Here is a 21,862-nt window from a genome sequence, read left to right as displayed (position 1 = left end):
TATTTATCTTTTTGTTTGATTGTGGAGCTGCCTGTATAACTGAAGATTTATGTTATTTTTATTCTTTAGCCAGGCAGTCCATGCTTTGTCCCTGTCTTTCATTAGAACTTTACATGATTTGGAGAGCCACAGGGCATCAGTATTTTTTATTCTTTTTGTTCGCTGAGGGGCTATGGAGTTATGAATGTTAGGAAGGTGCTGTTGAAATGTGAAACTGCATTATTAAAGGGAAGTCTTTTTAGGATGGACCCGTCTATAGCTTTTAATGATTCATTAAATACCTCTTTGCTGAATTTTTGTAGGTTGTGTATAGTTTTGAACTTGTGTTGCACTGTGAGTTGAGTAATAGTCCTGTGAGTATAGGCTTGTAAGTGGTCACTTAAGAAGTTGGGGAGTGTGCCTGAGGATATAATGTTAGAAGGGTTTGAGACTAGTATCCAGTCCAGGGTGGAGTGTTGGATGTTCTTTTTGCTATATCTGGTAGGAGTATTTATAAGCTGAGTAAAGCCACAGAGGTTAATACTGCTTGTTGGGTGGTGTGAGTTTACTGTCTGCCAGTCATTATTAACATCTCTAGGATAAAGGTTTTGTTCAGTATTGTTTCAAATATTCAGGCTAGAATATTTTCTAGAATGGGAATGTTTTGCCCGGGAGGGATGCATAAAGCAACTATACAGATGTTCTTGGATGAGTTAAATTTTAGAAATGCTGTAAGGATTTTGGCTGTGCAGAATTTTGGTATATTATTTGAGTATGGGGAAACTATCGAGTTGTTATGGAAAATTAGGGCTATTCTACTACCTTTTTATGTGCTCTGTCTACTCTGATAATGCTATAACCAGGGGGAAGAATTTCAGTATCTTTTATTTCTGCTTTTAGCCAAGCCTCTGTAATAGCAAGGATGTCTGAGTTAGTATGTGTTAACCAGCCATGAAAGAGTGTGAGTTTATTTCACATGCTCCTAATATTAAGAATGATAAGTTTTAGTTTTTTTGTAGTAGGAATGGGACCTGGGTTGGGGTGTATGTTCCCACACAAGTTTAAAGCTGTGAAAGAATGTCTAGTTGTCATAGGAGTTTTAAGTAATTTGGGTATCTGTCTTAGTTTTTGGTTGTAGTGGTTAATATTGAGGACTTTAGGGTGGGAATACAAGAAGATTGGTATAGAGATTAGTGTTGGGGTTATTTGGGAGAAGCTTGTGGTGGAAGAATTGAGTGGTAATGAGGTAATAGTTGAGGTGTGCTTTTGTAGTGTGTTGCTGGAGGAGTTGTTAGGGTAGAAAGGAGAAGGAAGAGAAATGAGAGGCATGAGTAAAACAGCATGGTAGGCATAGAGTGAGATAGCTTAAATGGAAGTAGAGGGGGAATTAGGGCTGTTGAAAGTGAAGCAGTTATAGGGATAGAGTATAAGTGAAAATACTGTGGGATAGTAGTGTAGAAAAAGGGTGTGTGGTTAGAGTAGTAGGGGTGGGGTGTGGGATGGGTGGTGCTGTATAGTAGACTGGAGTGTAGCTGGAATCAGAGGGAGTTTGCAGGGGGTAAAACTAAAGGAAGTATAAATTTATAAAAGAAGAGTGGTAGATTGTCCTAGTATCTTCTTTGGAATGTAAGGAATACAGAGGTATTAAATGCTAGAGTATAATGATATAGGTTTTCTGTCATTTCCTGAGACTAAATGCCTGGCATATGTAATATAGTTTACTGGTCAAGCAAAAGGAGACAGTGGCCAACTTAGTAAAAGGTCCTACTATTTCTCAAAGCAGGCATGTATTTAACTGATTAAAGTTAATACACAGCAAGGTTCTTCATGATAAATATGCTTGCACAAAATGACAAAAGCCTCAGTAAACTTGTAGGTGTAGCCTCAGTAAACTTGTAGGTGTAGGGCTTTGTGACAGAGCTCCTGCAATATCAGGGTCATATATAGTGACCGCAGGCTCTGCTCTATAAGGGAAGATAATGACTAAGTATACATTATTTAATAACTGAACTTAACATATAGAAAGATTCAGTTGTTGTTGTTGTATCTTTCGGCTTTTCCCGGTTAGGGGTCGCCATAGTGGAACTCCGGTCCGCTATTGATTGGCAGTAGATTTTTACGTACCGAGTTGCCAGCCCTGACGCACAACCTTCAATGAAGGTATGCCCATTCATGCATGTCTCCACACAGAAGACACTTTAGCTAAGAATCAAACAGGACAACGTCTTACTGTGAGGCGACGCTACCGCAGCACCACCACTGCAGTTATATAGGAAGATTCAGTAACATTGATTATTTGGGCTGCAGTACATTAAAATCTTCTATTATGAACAATTACAAAGCCATCTTCTTTCTATGATTTTCAAAGGCCAGCACTATAGTTTTCATCGAACAAAGGTTGAGAGATACAGGCAGGTTTATTAGACATTTTATGCTCTGAAATTCCATGAAAGGTACTCTTTGAAAACAAATTAACCTAATCTTTAGATAATCATAATAATAATAATAATAATAATAATAAAGTGGAATACTAACTTTTTTGCTGAGTACCCTCCATGAGAACCACTTAATTCACTGAAATATTGACTCAGAAAATGAACACATTCATAGTTAAGCAAACTGATGAGCAAATGTTCTTCAGAAAGTGCTCATCAAACTGACTGTAGAACATTGCAAACAAATTCAAACTTCTGCCCCTGCAACAAAACCACCCTAGTGTGAAGCATTAGCAGGTAAGAGTGGAACAGATTATATAAAAATAAAAATGATTTGTGGGGCTTCAATCAGGTATTATGCATTTCCTATTCATGGGAATCTTTCATATGAGTCTAGCATATTAGGATTTAGTATTTTTCTATTTTAGGTCAAACATTAACACATTATCTGTTGGAAATTCACAGTTTAACCATTTATACTGTCTCTGGACACACTGTTCAGTTTTGGTTGACAACAAGTTGTCTTGGTACTATTATCACATCAGGGATTATTGAACAATTGCTACTGGTATATTCCATTTGACTATCTGGGTCAATATATTGTACTTCGGTACTTGTTACGGGGGGGGTCCGCTGATACTTTTGATAAGAATTGTGTATTTTTTATTTTGCTTTGTCAGCTTTCAAACCTTTATCAATATTTGAAAATATTGGTCAAGGATTTTGTTTTCAACATTCTAAAGGATGGCCCAAGGTCTTCAGTCACCAGTGTATGAATAGTGGAGCGTAGCTTCAATATTTTGCCAGTTTTTGGTTTTTGTTTTTGGCTATTATTGCTTCTGTGTGAATAAACTGGATATGGTCTGCTGATATTGACGTAGCATTACTAGGTTTGTGGTAAGTGCTATTATTGCCAATATCTATTTTTATATATATGTCTCTTGAAGTACAACAATTAACAGGAAGTGGATTATTGCTTGATCTTGATCTGTTATTTATTAAAAGGGTCACAAACCTTGGATTTATTGCAAGTTTACAGTATGGATCTAATTAGTCTGATATCTGGTTTGTCAGCTGACAGAGAGGATCTTGGGGTATTTGGTCTAGGGACAACTACTGAAAATGGTAGTATTAGTGGATCCCTGGGTCCCGAGTCCAGTTGTGGTCTGGCTTTTGATCAGTTGCACAAGCATTTGAGGTCACTGAGGTCCAATGTATGGCATTCCAAGCTTTTTAAGGCCTATATGGCCAAAGGTATAACACCTAGAGGGCTTAGGATTAGAATACAGCCTCATGTTAGTGAGGCGGATGATGAACTCAATAGTCAGTGGGGAACAATCCAGCAGCAAGCTACCATGTCTTTTGTTGAGGCTTTGGCCAAGCACCATGATCATGAGATCAGTGAGGTCACAAAACTGTGCAGTGAGGTGCAGAAATTTGAAGGAGAATCCTTCTTCATCAGACACTTGAATAAGATGGCTACTGATTTAAGTAACCTTGAAGAGCAACTTAAATTCAGAAAAATCAAAAAATTCCAACGTGATCAGTTAGATTATCAGGGCAGCAACCCATTTAGCAATACCAATAAGCAGGTTAGATTCACACAAAGTCAATCCAGAATTCCTAAAAGAAAGAGGCCTAGATCTATTCTCAAGAAACGGCCAGCAGACAATGGATCATCTACCAATGATCTATCCTCTTGTATGGATAGTGATATGCACCTGACATCAGATTCACCGACCCCCAAAAGGACACAGGGATTTGTCCCTTTAGGTCAAGATACAAACGAGGGAGGAGGTAACACAGGAAAAATCAACAATATTCAAAGTCTTTTGAGACTAGCAATACAGAAATAAATGAGAATGTAAATGTTTTGAATTTATCCAACTTCAGTTTGTCAACAACTCATATGTCCATCCTTTATAAAGGGCTAACTTTTATTCCTGGTTTTGTGGTTTCTAAGGATTTTTTGGCACAGGATGTTATGTCTTTTTGTAGATTACTAAATCTTAAGTTGCAGTTTGGTGATACAGATGGTAACACTGATTATGATACATTTACATATCACAATTCACAATATCTTCTCCCTGTGCATCCCATAGTGCACCAGTTTCAGAGCAGTATTCTCAAAGATCTGCACTATCGAAGCTCTGATATTTCATTCAAACCCAACAGTTTGTCTTTGGCTGAAAAGGATGCACTTAGGGAATTACAGAATAACAAGGACATTGTCATCATATCTGCTGATAAGGGTGGGGCAGTAGTAGTAATGAATTGGTCCAAATATGGCAATGAGGCTAAAAGACAGCTTCTTGATAGATGCTATTATTCGGTAATGCCTAGCAACCCCACCTTCAAATTTAAGAAGCAAATAGATGACTTTTTGACAACTGCTAGGGATGAAGGTATTATTACTGACAGGGTGATGCAGCAACTCATGATTCATGATTCAGCTAATCAATACATTTATTTTTTACCCAAAATGCATAAAGATCCTGTTCATCCACCCGGTAGACCAATTGTTTCAGGTAAAGGATATATCATGGAACCTTTGTCGATTTTTCTTACTAAGTATCTGAAGCCTTTGCTACCTAGGGTACAGTCTTGTCTACAAGATACTACGAAATTCCTAAAAATTATTTCTGAAACCCAGTTGGAACCAGGGTGGCTCATGTGCACACTTGATGTTAGTGCTTTATACACTAACATCCCTCATCAGGTTGGTCTGGAAGCCATTGCCTTTGGTTACAGGTGGCTGGTTTATATCAGCCCGAATTTAACATTTTTCTTGTAGGTCTTGCAGAACATGTCCTAACTAATAATGTATTTTTTTACCAGGACACTTGCTACTGGCAAACCAAGGGTACAGCTATGAGGGCATCTTTTGCCCCCATTTATGCTGACCTATTCATGGCATTTATTGAGGAACAAATAATTTATGACAGCAGCCATAATATTTTCTTGGATGAAATTGACATTTGGAGGTGCTATTTGGATGATTGCTGTATGGTATGGAGGGCAGATGTGGATTACCTGTTGGAATTCATGTCCTATTTGAATGACAACAAATGGGGCCTACATTTCACAGTTAGCCATCATGTAGATACCATTACCTTCCTTGATGTGTTGATTAATAGATTACCTGATCATACTTTAAGTACGCAGGTCTTTAGGAAGTATCCTTAATTCAACACCGTCCTTCATGCATCCAGCTTTCATCCTCCCCATATAGCAAGGAATATCCCAAAATCACAATTCATACGGATGAGGCACATTTGTTCTCAAAAACCCACTTTTCAAGAACACAGACAGGATTTGACCAGGAGATTCAGGTCAAGGGGATATTATATGAAACATGTTCTGCGGGCCAGCAACTGGGCAAATACGTTAAACAGGAAGGATCTGTTAACTTACAAATCACGGGATGAACATAATTCACAACCCATTAGATTTGTTACCACATATGCAAGGAATTCAGATGTACTTATCAACAGCATACACAGACATTGGAACATATTACAGTGCGATCAGGAGTTATCAAATATGTTGCTGGATAGATGTCTGTTTTTATTTCATAAGGGGAAAAATTTGGCATCCTGTTTCAACCATTACAAACATTCCCATGACAATAGCTGGTCTCAAGTGACACAAACTACCTTGACAGGTGAACCTTTGCTTGGATGTTTCCCATGTGACCATTGCATAAACTGTGATAAAATATCTAAGTCTAAACAGTTTACAAGCAAAAACTGTGGCATGGTGTATGACATAAATTTTTTTGCTTACTGCAGCAGTGACTGGCTTATATATTTAGCCACATGCACCTGTGGTTCTTTCTATATTGGTCAAACATCTCATCCTCTCAGGTTGAGAATCTCTGAGCATGTAAGTAATATCAAGAATAAAAAATCCAACAATGCATTATATAAACACTGTATGTCACACAAATCAGCCAAATTTAAATTTATGATCATTGATGTGGTAAAGGGTAACAAATTAAACAAAACAGGTTGGCATTCCATTCTAGATTCTAAGGAGAAAAAATGGATTGTAAAGCTAGGTGGATTATTTCCACCTGGTCTTAATGAGCAATTCTAAAATGAACCAATGAGGGTGTTGATGCATGTATTTAAACAGTAGCAGTTGATTTTTTATGTTTACACTGATGAAGGCTGTGTTTCTTACCAGCCAAAACCGGTCTGGTTACTTGTTTTTATGCTGCCTTAACTAATAAACTTCTTTCAGGTCACAGTTTGCTGTCTCATTGTTTTTCTGGATGTACCTTGCTTCGAGCAGGTAAGCAAACAAAATAAAATTGTACCTGGCTTGGGCTCAGGAGTGGCCTTAGGTCAACTGGTGCCCCAGGGGCAAAGGCCCATGGCCACCCCACTCACACCACCCAGTGCCCCCATCCTTCTTAACTACTACAATAAAACTGAAAAAGCACCCCTGCAGCAGCAGCGCCCCCGGCGCCCTTAGCTTGGTCTGGCCCTCCGGGGGCTGCCAAAGGCACATTTAGTACTGCTGTGGCAACAGCAAACAGACTGCAGAGGAACACTATCATTCAAACAGAGTAGAGAAGCCAAGAGATAATATTCCTGCAGTAATAGACCCTGGTTGGGCAAAATGTTGTTTGTGTGGTTCTGGTGGCCATACAAGGAGACACACATCAGGCTGCTTGAAATAGTCTAGTTAAACGCCTGCAGAAGAGGATATGGAATGGAGGAGAAAATGAGTGTAAGTACCAATGAAAGAAGCTGGAACTTTTCTCAGTAGAAATCAGAAGGGCAAGGTTGTATGACATGGATATACAGGATTATGCCAGGGAGATGTAAAAGGGGTGTCCTAAATAGGAAAGGTGCTGGGGGCACAGGCAGCAGATTATACAGGACAACCACTCCTGACTCTGTGAAAGTACTTTTTTAGAGAAACAGCTGTGAATACACAAAATTGAGTGCAGAATGTGTGATAGAAAGGGGGATGCCAGAAACATCGAAGAAGATAGGGGACAGGTAGGGAACGATTTAGCAGCTAAGAACCAATCTAGAGTAAAAAGAATTTTGAAGCACTTAAAAGGGCAGATTCTGAGCTCCAGAATAGGCTACAGACAGAGAGGAAGATGATTGAGGTACTTGGCCATAAAGGGTTTAACCATGCATTTAAGACACTGTTTATGTACACAAACGCATAGCGTTCTGGATGTAATCTTAACTGATGCAAAAATGCGTATGGAGGACAAAAAATGTTATGTAATGTCAAAGGTTCTACATACTTCACAAGAAAGTGAAAATTAAAATTTAAAATTAAGGTCAAAATTGTACATAACTTAATAATATGATGAGATCAATCAGTCAGATCTGTTGACAGTTAAAGAAAAATTATTATCAGCTTGCCACATCATAGAAATACTGGCCAACATCTGCTTGCTTCTGTTTATTTATTTATTTTTTTTGGGTGATTCATTTGCAGTGCTCTGAATATACTTAGAGCAGCAAATGTCAACTTTGCTTGGTAAGTCATCCTGTACCAGTTAAGCAAATGCTGACTCATTAAAGTTATTGTAATTGTGGCTACACTGCCCCATACTTTCTTGTAAATATTACTGATTCTAAAACTGACTAAACTGAGACAGATGGCCCAGATCCACTTTATTGCCTCATCCCATTAATTGCAATCCTGAGTATGTACAAGACTGTCCCACTTACCCCTTAATGGACATATACTGAGTAATGTGTTTTCAGAATAAATGAGTGCTGTGTAGGCGTCTGGTCTGACTCACATAAATCAAGGGATATCTTGCTGTTTTAGTTTAAGGTGTTAGTTTTGTCCTTTAAAAGTTGATTTTCCTTTTGGATATTGCACTGCTACAGCTATGCTATTATTACAAGCTGGCACAAAGCAGAAATTCAAACATTGTTCACGATAAATGCTATGACAGTCAAGCAGTCGTTTGCGTTGTTCCTCATCCTGTGCCATTTCCTTTTGGATACATCTTACCATGACGTCACTGGTAAATGCTTAGTGATCATAAAACTCAGAAATAAAAATGCCAGTAGGAATAAAATTCTTTCTTGATTTTTGTTGTACTGTGTCAGAATCTGCACAGATGGCAGAAAACAGGTGTGTAAATAGAACAAGAAATACTAGCTATATTTTGGTTGACAAAAATTTCATGAATAAGAAACATCAGAGTTGAAACAGACCTCAAATCTTTGTAGCATGTCATCAAGAAGTTTCCCTACAAAGCTCAAACAACTACAAAGAATATTGTGAGCCCTTCAGTAGTGCAATGAAGTGCAATACAAACCAGAAAAGTTCATGCATATCACCGATACTTTTTTTGTCCTTTTTTGCCACCACTGCCCACTGATGAGAGTTAAATAAGAAGAATTGTTGTTTAGGCAACAATCAGGTTGGTTCATATATATTTTTTTTTAATCTTATGCTCTTGCATAGACTCAGTTCTGCTAGGAAGGTAGGATGTGCAGTAGGTTGACAGAGGTGGGCAGTCCCTCTCATCTGCAAGGGATGCATGCCAACAAGCCACAGCACCTACCAACCACAGAGCATGGCAGGCAGCTTCTGTGGTTTCAACCAGGGGAAATCATACCATGCCCATGTGCAGCCCAAGTGTTCATAATGCTCTTCCCCAAAAAGAGGAAGTGAAGAGGCCACACCCTTTCATTCCTATCCCTTTCCACCTGGCTCCTCCAGTAACAGGGCCACTAATCAAACCCCAGTCACCTGGGCCACGGTCAAGGTTTCCATCCCTCTGCATCATGATACCAGGCCATAGTGCTGATACATTGAGTAGAGGCTGTTTAACTGAGTGCAAGTAAGTCTTGTAAGAAGAGGGTCTAGAAGTGTCTTGAGTCATGATGCAAATATCAATGACAGCTGAGATGCTGCAGGAATTGAAAAACACAAAAAGAAATGACACAGAAATGTTGTTGTATGAAACCATATTGTGAAGTTGGCTAGACAGCATGAAGCAACTTCATCTGCTAATCAAATTACACAACAAATTTACAGTGTAACTGTCCCACATAGAAGGCTTCTTCTTCAAAGGTGACTAAAATCCTTATTTCATCTCAGCTATCAGTTGCTGTTGAAAGCACATATATCACTGTTAGGAATGTATAAATGTAAGCAGAGACCTAGAGATATGTATTGGCCTAACATGAAAATGCAACAGAGCAGATTGTGCATGACTGTACTCTTCGTAGTCATTTGCACAGAAAACAAAAAAAGAAGGAAGAACTGATGCCTCATGGGATACTGACATTTCTCTAACTAAAAGTAGGACCTGGTTTCTTTCATTTTAACATGTTTAATGGTCTACGCTGTGTGACTGTTACACTAAATAAGCAAAGATTATTTAATCTCAAAAGACAGGTTCTTCAATGAATGGGAAGTTACCCCACAAAGAAACAAGTCATCAGTGGAGTCTGTCAGGGATCTATGCTGGGATCTCTCCTTTTTGGCATCTACTTTTCTGCAATAACAGTCAGTATTAAAGGGCTCTGGGCCTCTGGCTGACCAAGTTTGTAGATGATTGCAAACTACGAGCAGTCATTGAATCTCTAAATAACTTGGCCATCCTGCAAGAAGGTCTGTTCCAAAATCATGGACTGAAACTAAATACCAAAAAATGCATTATTGTTATTATATTCTTTGGGAAGTTGTCTACCCATAGAACTACCACATTGACAATACACCCTTAAGAGTTGACCCAGTTGTTTGGGATTTGGGAACTTATGTGGACACTGAATTTTCAATCAGCATGTGTCCATTGTCATAAGAAAGTCCTTCTATATTGCATAGCTTTTAGACAAAGGAGTTGTGCCTAGATCTAGGAAGTCACTGGACAGTCATTGAGTACAATGCCCTTTACACTTGCAACATCTGAAATGCCCACAGAGATACCTTACTAAAAGGATACAAGGCCAAAACACTATGTCCTATATGGACCAACTCAAAACCCTGTCACTATACTTGGTATCCTACAGACAGCTAAATGGTGCTCTGTGTTTGGCAAACAAGGCATCCTCTGACCCAATCTTGATGGATTTACTGCACATTAGCAACTTAAATGGCATTAGAATTACTCAGTCTAGGGATCTAAACATCAGCAGAATGGTTTAGATTGACAGGTATATCTTGCAGTGGATACCACTGCTCTGGAACAGACTCACCATCCATGTAAATCAAAGCTCATTTCTGTCTGTCTTGGATCTATGGGTGGGGAAACAGAAAATTTACCCTAGGACTGCCCGCTGCACTACTAATGGACAGAGGCAGTTCTAAATGCTTTATTTCATGCATGGGTCCCCTCAAATTATCTATGGTATGATACCCGTTATTCTCATTAGGGGAAGTATATAATTATTGACCATGTGATGCGTAAGGCCAGTCTAACACCAAATGGGATAGGTTAATTTGAACATCAAAAGGGAAACTGGATAGGGTTAAAATCACCCACAAGGGCAGCTAGCCTAGTACTTATCTCTGAACCTAAAATAATGTTTTCAAGTCAATATTTGTAAGACATGGACTACTGAAGCAGATGATGTCAGATAATGGTCTGCATTCTGTGCCAAGAGTTCAGAAAAAAATTGCAAGCTATTTGAATTCAAACATGTTACAAGGAGTCTAACACAGGGTTGGTCTTAGGTGAAATGGTGCCATAGGCAAATGTCACCATGGTGCTACCCCACCACTGCCTACTGCTTGCCCTCCACACACACACATACGTGCAAGCGTGCACGCACATCTACTGGTGCCCCCTGATCCTCCCATCCAGGTAACCCCACACCATCCAGAATACTATTTACTATCTTTCTCACATTTTGTCTTACTTTTCAGCTTTTTCCTGCATCCTTTCAATATACTTGTCTGGTCATGAGTGCACTGTAATAACTGTGTTATAAATAATCAAATGAAACTGTGGTCTGGGAGTCACTAGGTCTGAATAGCTAACTGTAGCTATGAGTGCAGAACTGATCTGAAAGTTTTATAGAAGCTATGTCTAAAACTATATTATATCAGACGAGCATATTCTTTATTGTAATAAAAGGAGGAGGTCACATAATTGGTGTATAAAACAGTAGAACTTTAACAGCAACATGGGATGTGAGTCAAGTAACAAGGAGGAGTTCAGCACCTGTGAGTAAAGAATCAGCTGTGTATCTGTAGCACAGGTTTTATTGTATGGCCTGTGTGCCCCGGCCTTGTACATTAATTATTATCAGCTCTGTTTGCACAAATCCAAGAACCACAGCTGGGTATTAGTTGGACTCTACCAGTCCCCTTTCTAGGAATAAGTGCTTTATACATTATTTTTGTGCTACCACCTTCTGGACTTCAAGTAATTTGTTTTTGATTCTTATGACTTTTTTCTGGAAATTGTGACCCTCTTGTACTCAGTATCTGAAAATCTAACACTGAAAACTTCACATAAAATGACTTTCACTTAAATAATTTTAATGTTGTTAATTCATAAGATGAATGCTCTAGTTTACATTTTTTTTAACTTTGCAAGTCACACACAGAATTCCTTTTTATCTCATGCAGTTTCATGTACAAGTTTTCATGAGATGTACTTTTCAAAACTAATTTCTTCAGTGTTTAATTCCCTTTTTCTAGATAGCACTGGAATCTGTCTGGATTGTAGATGATGGTGAAACAGCTGTATTTGAAGGTCTCCGAGTCGCACCATGGGAGAGAGGCCAGGGAATTGCAAGAATGATTCAGTTACATTGTATCAATTTTATCAAAACAAACTATCCAGAAGTAAAACGAAGGAGACAAACTGTTGGAAACAAGCTCCCTGAAGTACTTAACAAATTCCGTATACTAGGTGAAAGGGTAAGTTATATAACTTGTTTTTCTTTAAATTTTGCAATACCATCCTATTACATGAACTAGCTTTGTGATACAGTTGGGCTACTGCCGGAAGAGTTTGTATCTATAATGCTGAAACAGTATTGCTAGGAATGTTGTGAATAAGGCAGATTGCTCATCCTAGCCATGGATATTTACTGTCAGCAGCAGAAGACAGTTGTCAGTCTAGTCTCCCTCTAGTGAGCAATTAGTCTGTGCTGCTGCCCCACCATGGTTTTTGCACCCCACCACATATATCATGCCTTCTTGTAGGCTTCTTCTGAGACACATACCCTCATCCATTCTGGTAACCATTTGCAAGAATTAATCATCCTCTCTTTGATTAAAACTTAGATCTGAGTTGTAACTTATGCTGTTTACATGTAGTGGTGCCTTCTTTGTCTCCCCGGTATCAGTTCATCAGACTTCCTATGCTTCACCTTGTAGACCCAAGTCATGCTCCCCACCCCTCCATATTTCTAAAGTTTTCAGTGAAAAGAGCCACAGGCCTCTGCTTCATGTCTTCTCTCTTAATTCTGTCTCCCTCCATCCCCTTATTGTTTTCTTGCTTTCCTTTGTACTGTCTTAGGTATCATTCTGGCCATTTTCCCTGCATGGTGTGTATAACTGCATGCAGTAGTTCATGTGAGTGTTGTCTACTGCTTTGTAGTACAGTAGGGTGTCTTCCCAGCTGCTGTGGCTGATTCCTGTTCAGATGCATCTGAGCATACTTTTGGCTTTTGTGCCACCATTCTGAGCTGCCCCATGAGGCCCCAGTGTTCATATTATTACCCCTGATGCCCCAGTGTTTCTGTTACTACCATTCACAGGTTCTTTCCCTCTGATGTCTAATCAAAGCCACCCTCCAACAGTCTGAACTTCACTTAATATTTAGTATATATTTTAGCTCTTGTATCCCCAACTTTTTTTATTAGCTTTTAACAAAACAGATTAAATTCAAATAAAGTTCTTATGTCAAGTTGATTTGGGTTGCTGTGTCCCAGTACCTTGCATTTCCTCATGCTATTTATTTATTTATTTGTTTGACATTTGTTAACAGGGAGAAGTCTGACTGGGCAGGGGCCCTTTTTCAGTGGAGGCCTGGGGAGAAACGCTCCTTATACAAAAAATAAATTAGGCATCTTACAAACGTATACAGTGAACACACAGTGTAATATTTAAAACATATACTAACTGGTTAAGACAACACACATATTAGTAGAACATAAGCAAAACCGAGGACACAAAAACATGAAAGCAATTTACAGTTGAGGTTTATATTACCGGTGTGTGGAGAATTAGTGTAGGATGAGGTGAAATTGGTATGAAAAAATAGAGTAGATCAGAGAGAAAATGGAGGTGGAGGGTTGTATGGAACATAAAAGAGATGAAAGATAGTGAGGAGAGGTGAGATAAAGCACGAGGGGAAGTGATGAGAGACAAAGTATGGTTGAAGGAGGACACAGAAGAGACAAAAGATGGTGAGGGGTGGTGAGACAGAGCATGAAGGGAAGTAATGAGAGAGAAAGCATGGGTGAGGGAGGACATAGAGGAGATGAAAGATGATGAGGGGAGTTGAGACAGACGATGAGGGGAAGTAATGAGAGAGAATGTACGGGTGAGGGAGGATATAGAAGAGGGGTGTTGAGACAGACTGTGAAGGGAAGTAATGGGAGAGAGAGAAGGTATGAATGAGGGAGGACATAGAAGAGATGAAAGATGGTGAGGGGTGGTGAGATAGAGCATGAAGGGAAATAATGAGAGCAAATGTATGGGTGAGGGGTGAAAGAGATGGAAGAAGGTAAGATGGTGAAGTTATAAAGAGAGAAAAAGGATGGTGGTCAATTTGGTAGGATTAGGGGAGAGAGGAAAAGATTAGGAGGTGGTTAGGGAGGATTGAGGCAAGACCAGAGCTAGGAGTTTAAGAGTCTTTCTCTTATAGCTTTTTTTAAATTTGAGGCTATTTGGAATAGATCTGATGGTTAGAGGAATTTTGTTCCAGGCCAGAGATACTGTATAACTGTACAAGCTATGGCCTATAGATCTTTTTGGTTTGTAGATATCTAACAGAAATTGTTCAGAGCTCTGGAGAGAGTGATTAGGAGTAGAGTAATTCATGAGAGTTGAGATGGCAATACAATAATTAAATTTATTGATTATGGGGTGGGTGAGGAGCAGTTCAGAGAGGATGAGGTGGTGAGGCAGCTCAATCCAGTTTAGGAATTTTAGAGAAAGGCAGTGGTGTGAGTTGTAAGACTGGTTTGCAACAAATCTGGCAATTTTGTTGTAATAGAATTCCAGTTTTGTTTTGAGATTGGCTTGAAGGTTGGTTAATATAGTACAGAGTAGAGTTAGGAGAAGATAAGCATTAGACAAGGAGAATCTAGAGTCATTGGTAAGGATTTCTTTTGCTCTGTAGCACATACACAGTTTTTGGTGAGTTTATTTGATACAGTTGTGGACATGTACATTGAATTTTAGTTGGTCATCAACAATGATGCCCAGGAGTCTGTTGTGTGTTGCAACCTCTATTAAGGTGATTAAGGGAGGTGACAGTGAAGGATGATTTAAAGGATTTAGAGAGAAATAGAAGACATTATTTTTTTTGGGGGGTGAATACTAGATGGCTGCTCTTTAGCTAGTTTACAATGGATTTGAAGGATTTTGGGTGATAGACTGAAGGTGTGGGAGACTGTTGGAAGAGCAGATGATAGTGGAGTCATCTGCATATTGAATTACAGAGGTCTGAGAGCAGGAGGAATGAAGGCTGTTAGTAAAGATGTCGAATGCAATGGGACCAAGGATGGAACCATGTGGTATGCCAATGTTAACAGGGAGGATGTTAGAAATGGAGGAAAGCCACTTGACAGACTTTAGTCGATTGGTAAGGTAGCTAGAAAACCAGTTGAGGGTAGGGTTAGCAAAAGCAAGTGCAGACATTTTAGAGAGAAGTAAGGGGTGAGAGACTGAATTGAAGGCTTTAGAGCGGTCCAGAAAGAGGGAGGATACCAGGTTGTTCTTTTCTCTGGCTTTAATGATGGTATGGTTAAACAGACTAGTGCAGTAGTTGTGCTGGCTTGGACAAAAGCCATGTTGGGTGAGAGTGAGAAATTTACATTTAAAAGATGTTCTAGATGTTGCTTGTGGATACATTTTTGAGTATTTTGGAAAGAGGGGACATAATAGTTATGAGGGTGTAGTTTGTGAGTTCTATAGATTGTCCATCTTTGTGGAATAATATAGAATTATTTCCAGCTGAAAGGGACTATAGATTCTTGGAAAAATCTGTTAATGAGAATGGAGATTGGGTAGCCTATAGTGTTAGCTGCTAATTTTAGGAATTCTGCAGTTAGCATGTCTGCTGAGGGATAGCAGGACTTTAATTTTTAGTAGAGATTTAATGTAGGCAGTAGGGATAAATTTGAGAGAAAAAGTAGATGTGTTGTTGGGGGGGGTGTTGGGTTAGGGCTGTGACTGTTTTGGGTTAGTTTGTTGACAGAATCAATAAAGTAGTAGTTGAACTTCATGGCAGTTTCAGAGGGAGAATTGTTTGGCCATGGATTTGGTATGCTGGGAGAACCATGGTTAAGGAGCCTATAGGTGTATATCTGTCTATCTATAGGTTCTGGAAGAGAGCTCCAGAAATCATTTGGGTTACTATGTTAGTTTGAACCTTTAGATATTTTTTTTGTCCTATTGGACTTGATTTTTGGTGAGGTTACAAAGGTGTTTATAGGTTTGTAGGTGATCAGGAAATTCAGCTTTCAGCCAGTTTTTTCATGTAACATCTCTGCAGTGCATGAGGATTCAAGTGGAATGAGAAAGCCAAGGTGCTTGGTGTGAATTTACTCTGATTTCCTGATGGGTGCTAGGGAATTAAAGAATATCAAGGAATGTTTGTCTTTTCGGCTTTTCCCGGTTAGGGTTCACCACAGCAGAACTCTGTTCTGCTAATGATTGGCAGTAGATTGTTATGGTGCCAAGTTGCCAGCCCGAGCCCAACCTTCAGCGAAGGCACGCCCATTCACGCATGTCTTTCGGAAGCCACTCGACCACGGGGAGGACATGCAGACTCCACACAGAAGGCACTCCAGCTGAGAATCGAACAGGAGAACCTCTTGCTGTGAGGCAACAATACTACTGCTGTACCAGCGCGGCTTCAAGGAATATACAACTAAATTTCTGAATGGCTTCCTGTAGTGGTAGGGTATGGAGGAAGGACCAATTTATGAAGGCCTGTCTAATGTTGAATTCATCTGGGTTAAAGTTGGTTATGCTACAGCATTCTTTAGGAGTTTGTGCTGCCTGTTATGATGTACAGAGAGCCTTTGGACATGGGTTGGGAGGTGGGCACTGACTGAATCTAGGAGTGTTGTAGGGTTGTGATACAAGCTAGGGTTGGATACTAGGATCCACTCAAGGATGGAGTCAGTATTAGTGGATTTGTTGAAACGGGTGACTGAGGCATGGAGGTGATTGAGTAAAGCCATGGTGATTAATGCCTGAGGTTGGGAGGTGAGAGGTTTAAGGTTTGCTAGTTGATGTTGACATCCCCTAGAATTATAGTTTCATTTAGAATATGGATGGAAATCCAGGAGAGTATGTTTTCAAGAGTGGGATATTATTACCTGGAGGGATATTGGATACCAGCAATACATAGCTTTTTGTGGTTATTTTGTTTGCGGCTGGCAAGTAAGATTTCTGCTGGCTAAAAGTTAGGAAGTAGTACAGACATGAGAAAGATATTCAGTTGATTTGAGTAGAGTATTGCTACACCACCAGCTTTTTTGTTTAACCTATCAGAGAGTATGATGTTATAGCCAGGAAGAAGAATTTCAGTGTCAGTGGTTTGGGATTTAAGCCATGTTTCAGGAAGAACAACTATATCAGGAGAATATTGAACAATACATGCATGAAATTCACAGATTTTGTTTAGTGGGTTACAAATATTCTTGTTGGATGTTTAGGATTAGTGATAGTAGGGGTTGGGTAGGTGGTGTCATGGTTGGGAGAGGAGCTGGGGCCAGGGTTAGGGTGAATATCACCACATAGGAATATGGATTTGGAGAATGTTTGGAGTACAGGATAATTAGATTTGTTATTAAGGAGATAAAGCTTTGTTTTGTGAAGATGATGGTCGGCAGCAAGATGTTTATATTTGTATAGGAGAGTATAAGGTGGCTGAATTATGTAAGGTCTGATTATGATATGGTATGGTTTATCTGTGTTAATGAGAGGATGAGTGAGTTTGGGTGGTTGATTAATGGTTGAGATATTTGTTGTATATCAGGTAAATAGAGAGAGTAGGAGGAGGGGAGAAGTAAATATATAGACATAAATCAATTTGGGGGTAGAGGAAGAGGAGGTGTGATGTATGAAGGATAAGAGATGATGGAAGGCTAGGCTAGGTTAGGGGTTACTTGAAGATGGGTAGTTGGAATAAAGAGATAAGAAGGGGAAATATGTGAAAGGACTGAAGTAGAGGAGGGAGAAGTGCAGTGAAAGGAGAGGTAAAGAATAAGCTAGGCTGCATGTGTGATTAGGAGTAAGAAGGGAAGGTGAGAGAAGGAAAACAGCTTAGCAAGGTAGGGCAAGCAAGCAATGAGATAAAGAGAGGCACAGCATGAAGATTGGTTATATTGGACATGAAGAGGAGGAGTCTTTGTAGGAGGTGATGTTATTGTAAGAGTATAAATGTAGAGGTAGTGGGGGTGGGTTGGAATTGGGGGTAGGGGAGGGGAGAAAAGTGAAGCCTGAGTGTAGCAAGGGCTGAATGGAGTGGGGCCGCACCATTGCTCCTGAAATCTACAAGAAAATAAAACAATCTATGAGGAATGGATGTCTACAACTGATCTGGTAAGGAACCAGATAATGTCTTTTGAAGCTATTGAGGAGAGGAAGGAATAAGCAAAGAAAAAGAGTATAGCCCAAAAGAAGGAGTCAACTAGGAGGAAAAAGGGAATAGAAAAGATCAGGGGATACTAGGCAGGCAGGATTAGGAAGGGATTGAAGAAGGGAAGGGAATAGAGTAGTATGTACACAGATTGCAGTGGTTAGAGCTACATGCATAGAACAGGGTTCTTAAGCAGAGAGAGACTTGCAACACAATTAAAGAGATAGTCAAAATGTAGGTGTTATTAGGAGAGAAAGCAGGTAATGCAGGGTAGTTTAGGTGACAAGAATGGAGAGACAGGAGATGGAGAAACTTAAATTTAATCCTTGGCAGTGTGCGCAGTAACTAGAAGTTTACAGATACTTGTTTTTAACAACAGGATGTTGAAAATATGGAGATACACCTTAGTCAAGCATACTTTAGCTCTGTTGAGTGTACTGGTCCTGGGAAAGTTGTAGCGGGGAGTTGCATTGTTTCAAGCTATAATGAGTGGCTCAGTCTTCCTGAGGCGGATAGCTGGATGTAAGGAGAGGAGAAAAAATACAGAAAGTAGAGCAGGGTTACATGTGTGAACAGCAGAACTAGAGACTGAGAGATAGAAATTGTATTTAATTTCAACAGCAGAACTGGAAACTGAGAGATAGTGATTAGACTATTAAATTAAAACATTTCACTCACAATCCAATAGTTCATTTCCTTAAAATTCCTTTTTAGGCTGTTTCTCAATCTTCAATGAGATCCTATCATTGCTGTCATCTATGAATAGACTGACCCTTTCTCAATGTCCTCCATGATGTTGAAATGTACTTAATGAAAAGCACTGGCTCTAGTATTTTCATCCACTATGTGCTGCTCTGCAGCCATACTTCCAGCTATCTCAGGATTCCATTATATGTTCATATGTTTTTAGGAAACTTTCAACCAGAAGAGACCATCAAGAAGCTCAAGTACATCAGCTAACACTGTGGGAGACTAAGAACATCTAACATTAAGCAGCCTTTGTCCACATATTCCCGGTGAAAATTTGTGATCCCCCCTTGCAGTCATCTGGACTGGTTTAAATGGCTGCTAGGGAAGTGCTCTGCTTGATAGGGAAGGGTAGCCTGTTTAAGAAGTGGAATATACATAAGTTAGGTGTCTGCCATGCCATTTTGTGTTATTGATCTGGCAATATAAGGTACAGGTCTCTATAAAGGGTTTTTGCTTTACTACTGCATCTATTTAAGATAAAAAACTTCAAAGACTACTGGATCACTCATAGCCCAGAAGGCTAAGCAGAGGTCATCTCACAGGAGTCTGTATGATGGTGAGTAGTGGTAAGAAACTTTAGTCTATCAGCATAGTTAAGGGTACAGAGACTTCTGTTGACCGGTGTATTGCACTGAAGTCCCATGATGACTGCCTCATTATCATAATGTATTGTAGCTACCTCTGCTTCACATGTGGATCTGTCACAGGCAGTTCCTCCAATGACTCATCCCCTGGCTACTCGGACTTATCCCCTGGTGCCCCAGGAATGTTACTGCTTCCCCAAGTTGTACCATTTTTTGTACCACCATGGGGCAGTCTACAAGTATCTTGATGCAGGTCTTCCTTGAAGTGCAAGTAGATGGTATCCATGCAGTGGACATGGGCCTTTAGCATTCCAAGCACAATGATGTTATATGTTTGCAACAGTGCAGTGGTGGACACCACCTCTGTCATGATCATGATCTGCAGGCTGCGGATGGGGGGGGGGGGTCACCAGTCATGTTTCCAATGTATATCCAGCATCATGTGTAGAACATCAACAGTGGACACTGTTATGAGTGATCTACTTCTCACACTCATGATACTGGACTATTGTGATTACTATGGGTATCACTGTTTGCCATTGCCATATAGATGACCATGTGGAATGTCACTACGAACAAATGCTGGTATAGTTTAGACAAACTGCATATAATAACCTGCATGTTACATACCACCTACCAACTAATGGAGTAGAAGCCCTTTTATTTGCTAAGTCAGACACCATGTGGATAAAGTGGCAATGCAGTGGCAGTTTATGGTCCGCAGGGCCTTAGGGAAATGGGATATGCTGTAGAATTCCTGCATAATGGTATTACTGTCTCCTGTTACCCATGGAAACTAAATATGCTCCACAATATGCTCTAATATCATGCCAAGAAACTGATGTAAGATTTACAAGGCCAGTGTCTGTGAAACTCCTAACATGTCTCTTGTCAGACACTGGAAGGTCTCTATAGTAAAGATGGTTAATGTTACACAAAACATCCCTGTCCACTGGGATAGGCAGTTAGTGTTTCCATGGTAGGTCACCCCATATCTACTAGTTCCCCTAGCAATGGACATCTATGTCTGGTTATCAGGCAGTGGTATGTTGAGTGCTGATGGACTCATCCATGAAATAGAGAGTGGTGATATACAAAACCACAGACACTAGCGATTAATTCATGCTGACCAGTTAAAGCAGTTGCTGGTCTTAGCATTATAGCAATAGCTATGCATTTGTACACCAACAAATGATAGTGTTCAGAACAGCTGATCACTGCAGCTGAACACACTGATTTTATGCATTTCCAAATCTCAAAACCATATTTGGTTTTGTCATTGCATACATGACACCTCATTAGCATACTGACACTCATTTGCTTATCATTTGGTAATCATCTGTATGCGATGCATACCAACCTATTTTCCCCATCAGTGTGTTTGCACAGTGTGGCTCAGAATTGTACTCGCCCTATGCATTGCTATTCATCATGTTTTTCACTTTATACATTGTGTGGTTTGCTTCTGAATAACCCTTGAATTAAGTTTAGTTTTACAAAATGGTGTTTACTTCACAACATCATGTGACAGCAGACCAGCTAGTTCTCAGAAAATAGCACAATATAGCACAGCATATTTGTCATTTTTAATAATTATGTAACAAAAAAGTTTTCATACATTGTGCCTAAGCAATTCACAGAAAAGGGCTAAAGGAGGAGTTGTCTCAATATACAGCAATAACTAGTATACCTCTAGTGTAATCAAACAGGTTGACGAGCTGGAGTTCCTCCACATACAGATCACCATAGATAAAATCTCGTACCATATCATAGCCAGCTATAGGTCACCCTCCATTTACCAAGAAGCTCAAAATACATACTTGGACTGCTTACCATATAACGTAACACCCTACTCATGGAAGACTTTAATTACCCCTCTATACACTAAGAATCCCATACAGCCTCAAATCTATAGATACAGGGATTCCTGGACTTCATGAATACAGACATCCTTGACCAAATAATGAATACACCCACTAGAGGCCCCAACATATTGGATCTCATACTTACAAATATGGAAGAACACTGCACCTAACATATGCCTTATTTTCTTTTTATAATTTTATTATATCCACAACTGTACATTTGTGACATTGAATTGTTCTAAAAGTTTTATTTTGTAAAATATTATACGTCTGTATCATTCTACTTTTGTTTTTTTAAATAAGTTTAATACAAACGTTAGAGTTTTTTTTTCCCCAAGCCTCTGCTGAAAATGGGCACATACCCAGATGGACTTTCCTGGTAAACAAATGTCAAATAAATAAATAAAAATACAATAAAAAAATTCAATGCCCTGACAGACCCCAGGAACACAGCAGTATGTGCTGAATTGCTCT

At 39.5% G+C, this 21,862-nt stretch overlaps 1 protein-coding gene across 1 annotated transcript in view; it reads left to right on the top strand.

Annotated features, from left to right (window-relative positions):
* LOC122805830 (histidine N-acetyltransferase-like) overlaps positions 1-21,862 on the top strand; it is a 63,745-nt gene that overhangs the window by 17,085 nt on the left and 24,798 nt on the right. The window contains exon 3 of the mRNA XM_044076087.1: positions 12,060-12,281. Within this exon, the coding sequence (XP_043932022.1) occupies positions 12,060-12,281 (222 nt within the window). The remainder of the gene's footprint in view (positions 1-12,059; positions 12,282-21,862) is intronic.

Source organism: Protopterus annectens, chromosome 7.part0 (genome assembly GCF_019279795.1).
Source record: "Protopterus annectens isolate FY-2018-M chromosome 7.part0, PAN1.0, whole genome shotgun sequence".
Lineage (NCBI taxonomy): Eukaryota > Metazoa > Chordata > Ceratodontiformes > Protopteridae > Protopterus > Protopterus annectens.
Note: the sequence above shows the minus strand (reverse complement) of the source record. Positions and strands in the feature narration are given on the sequence as shown.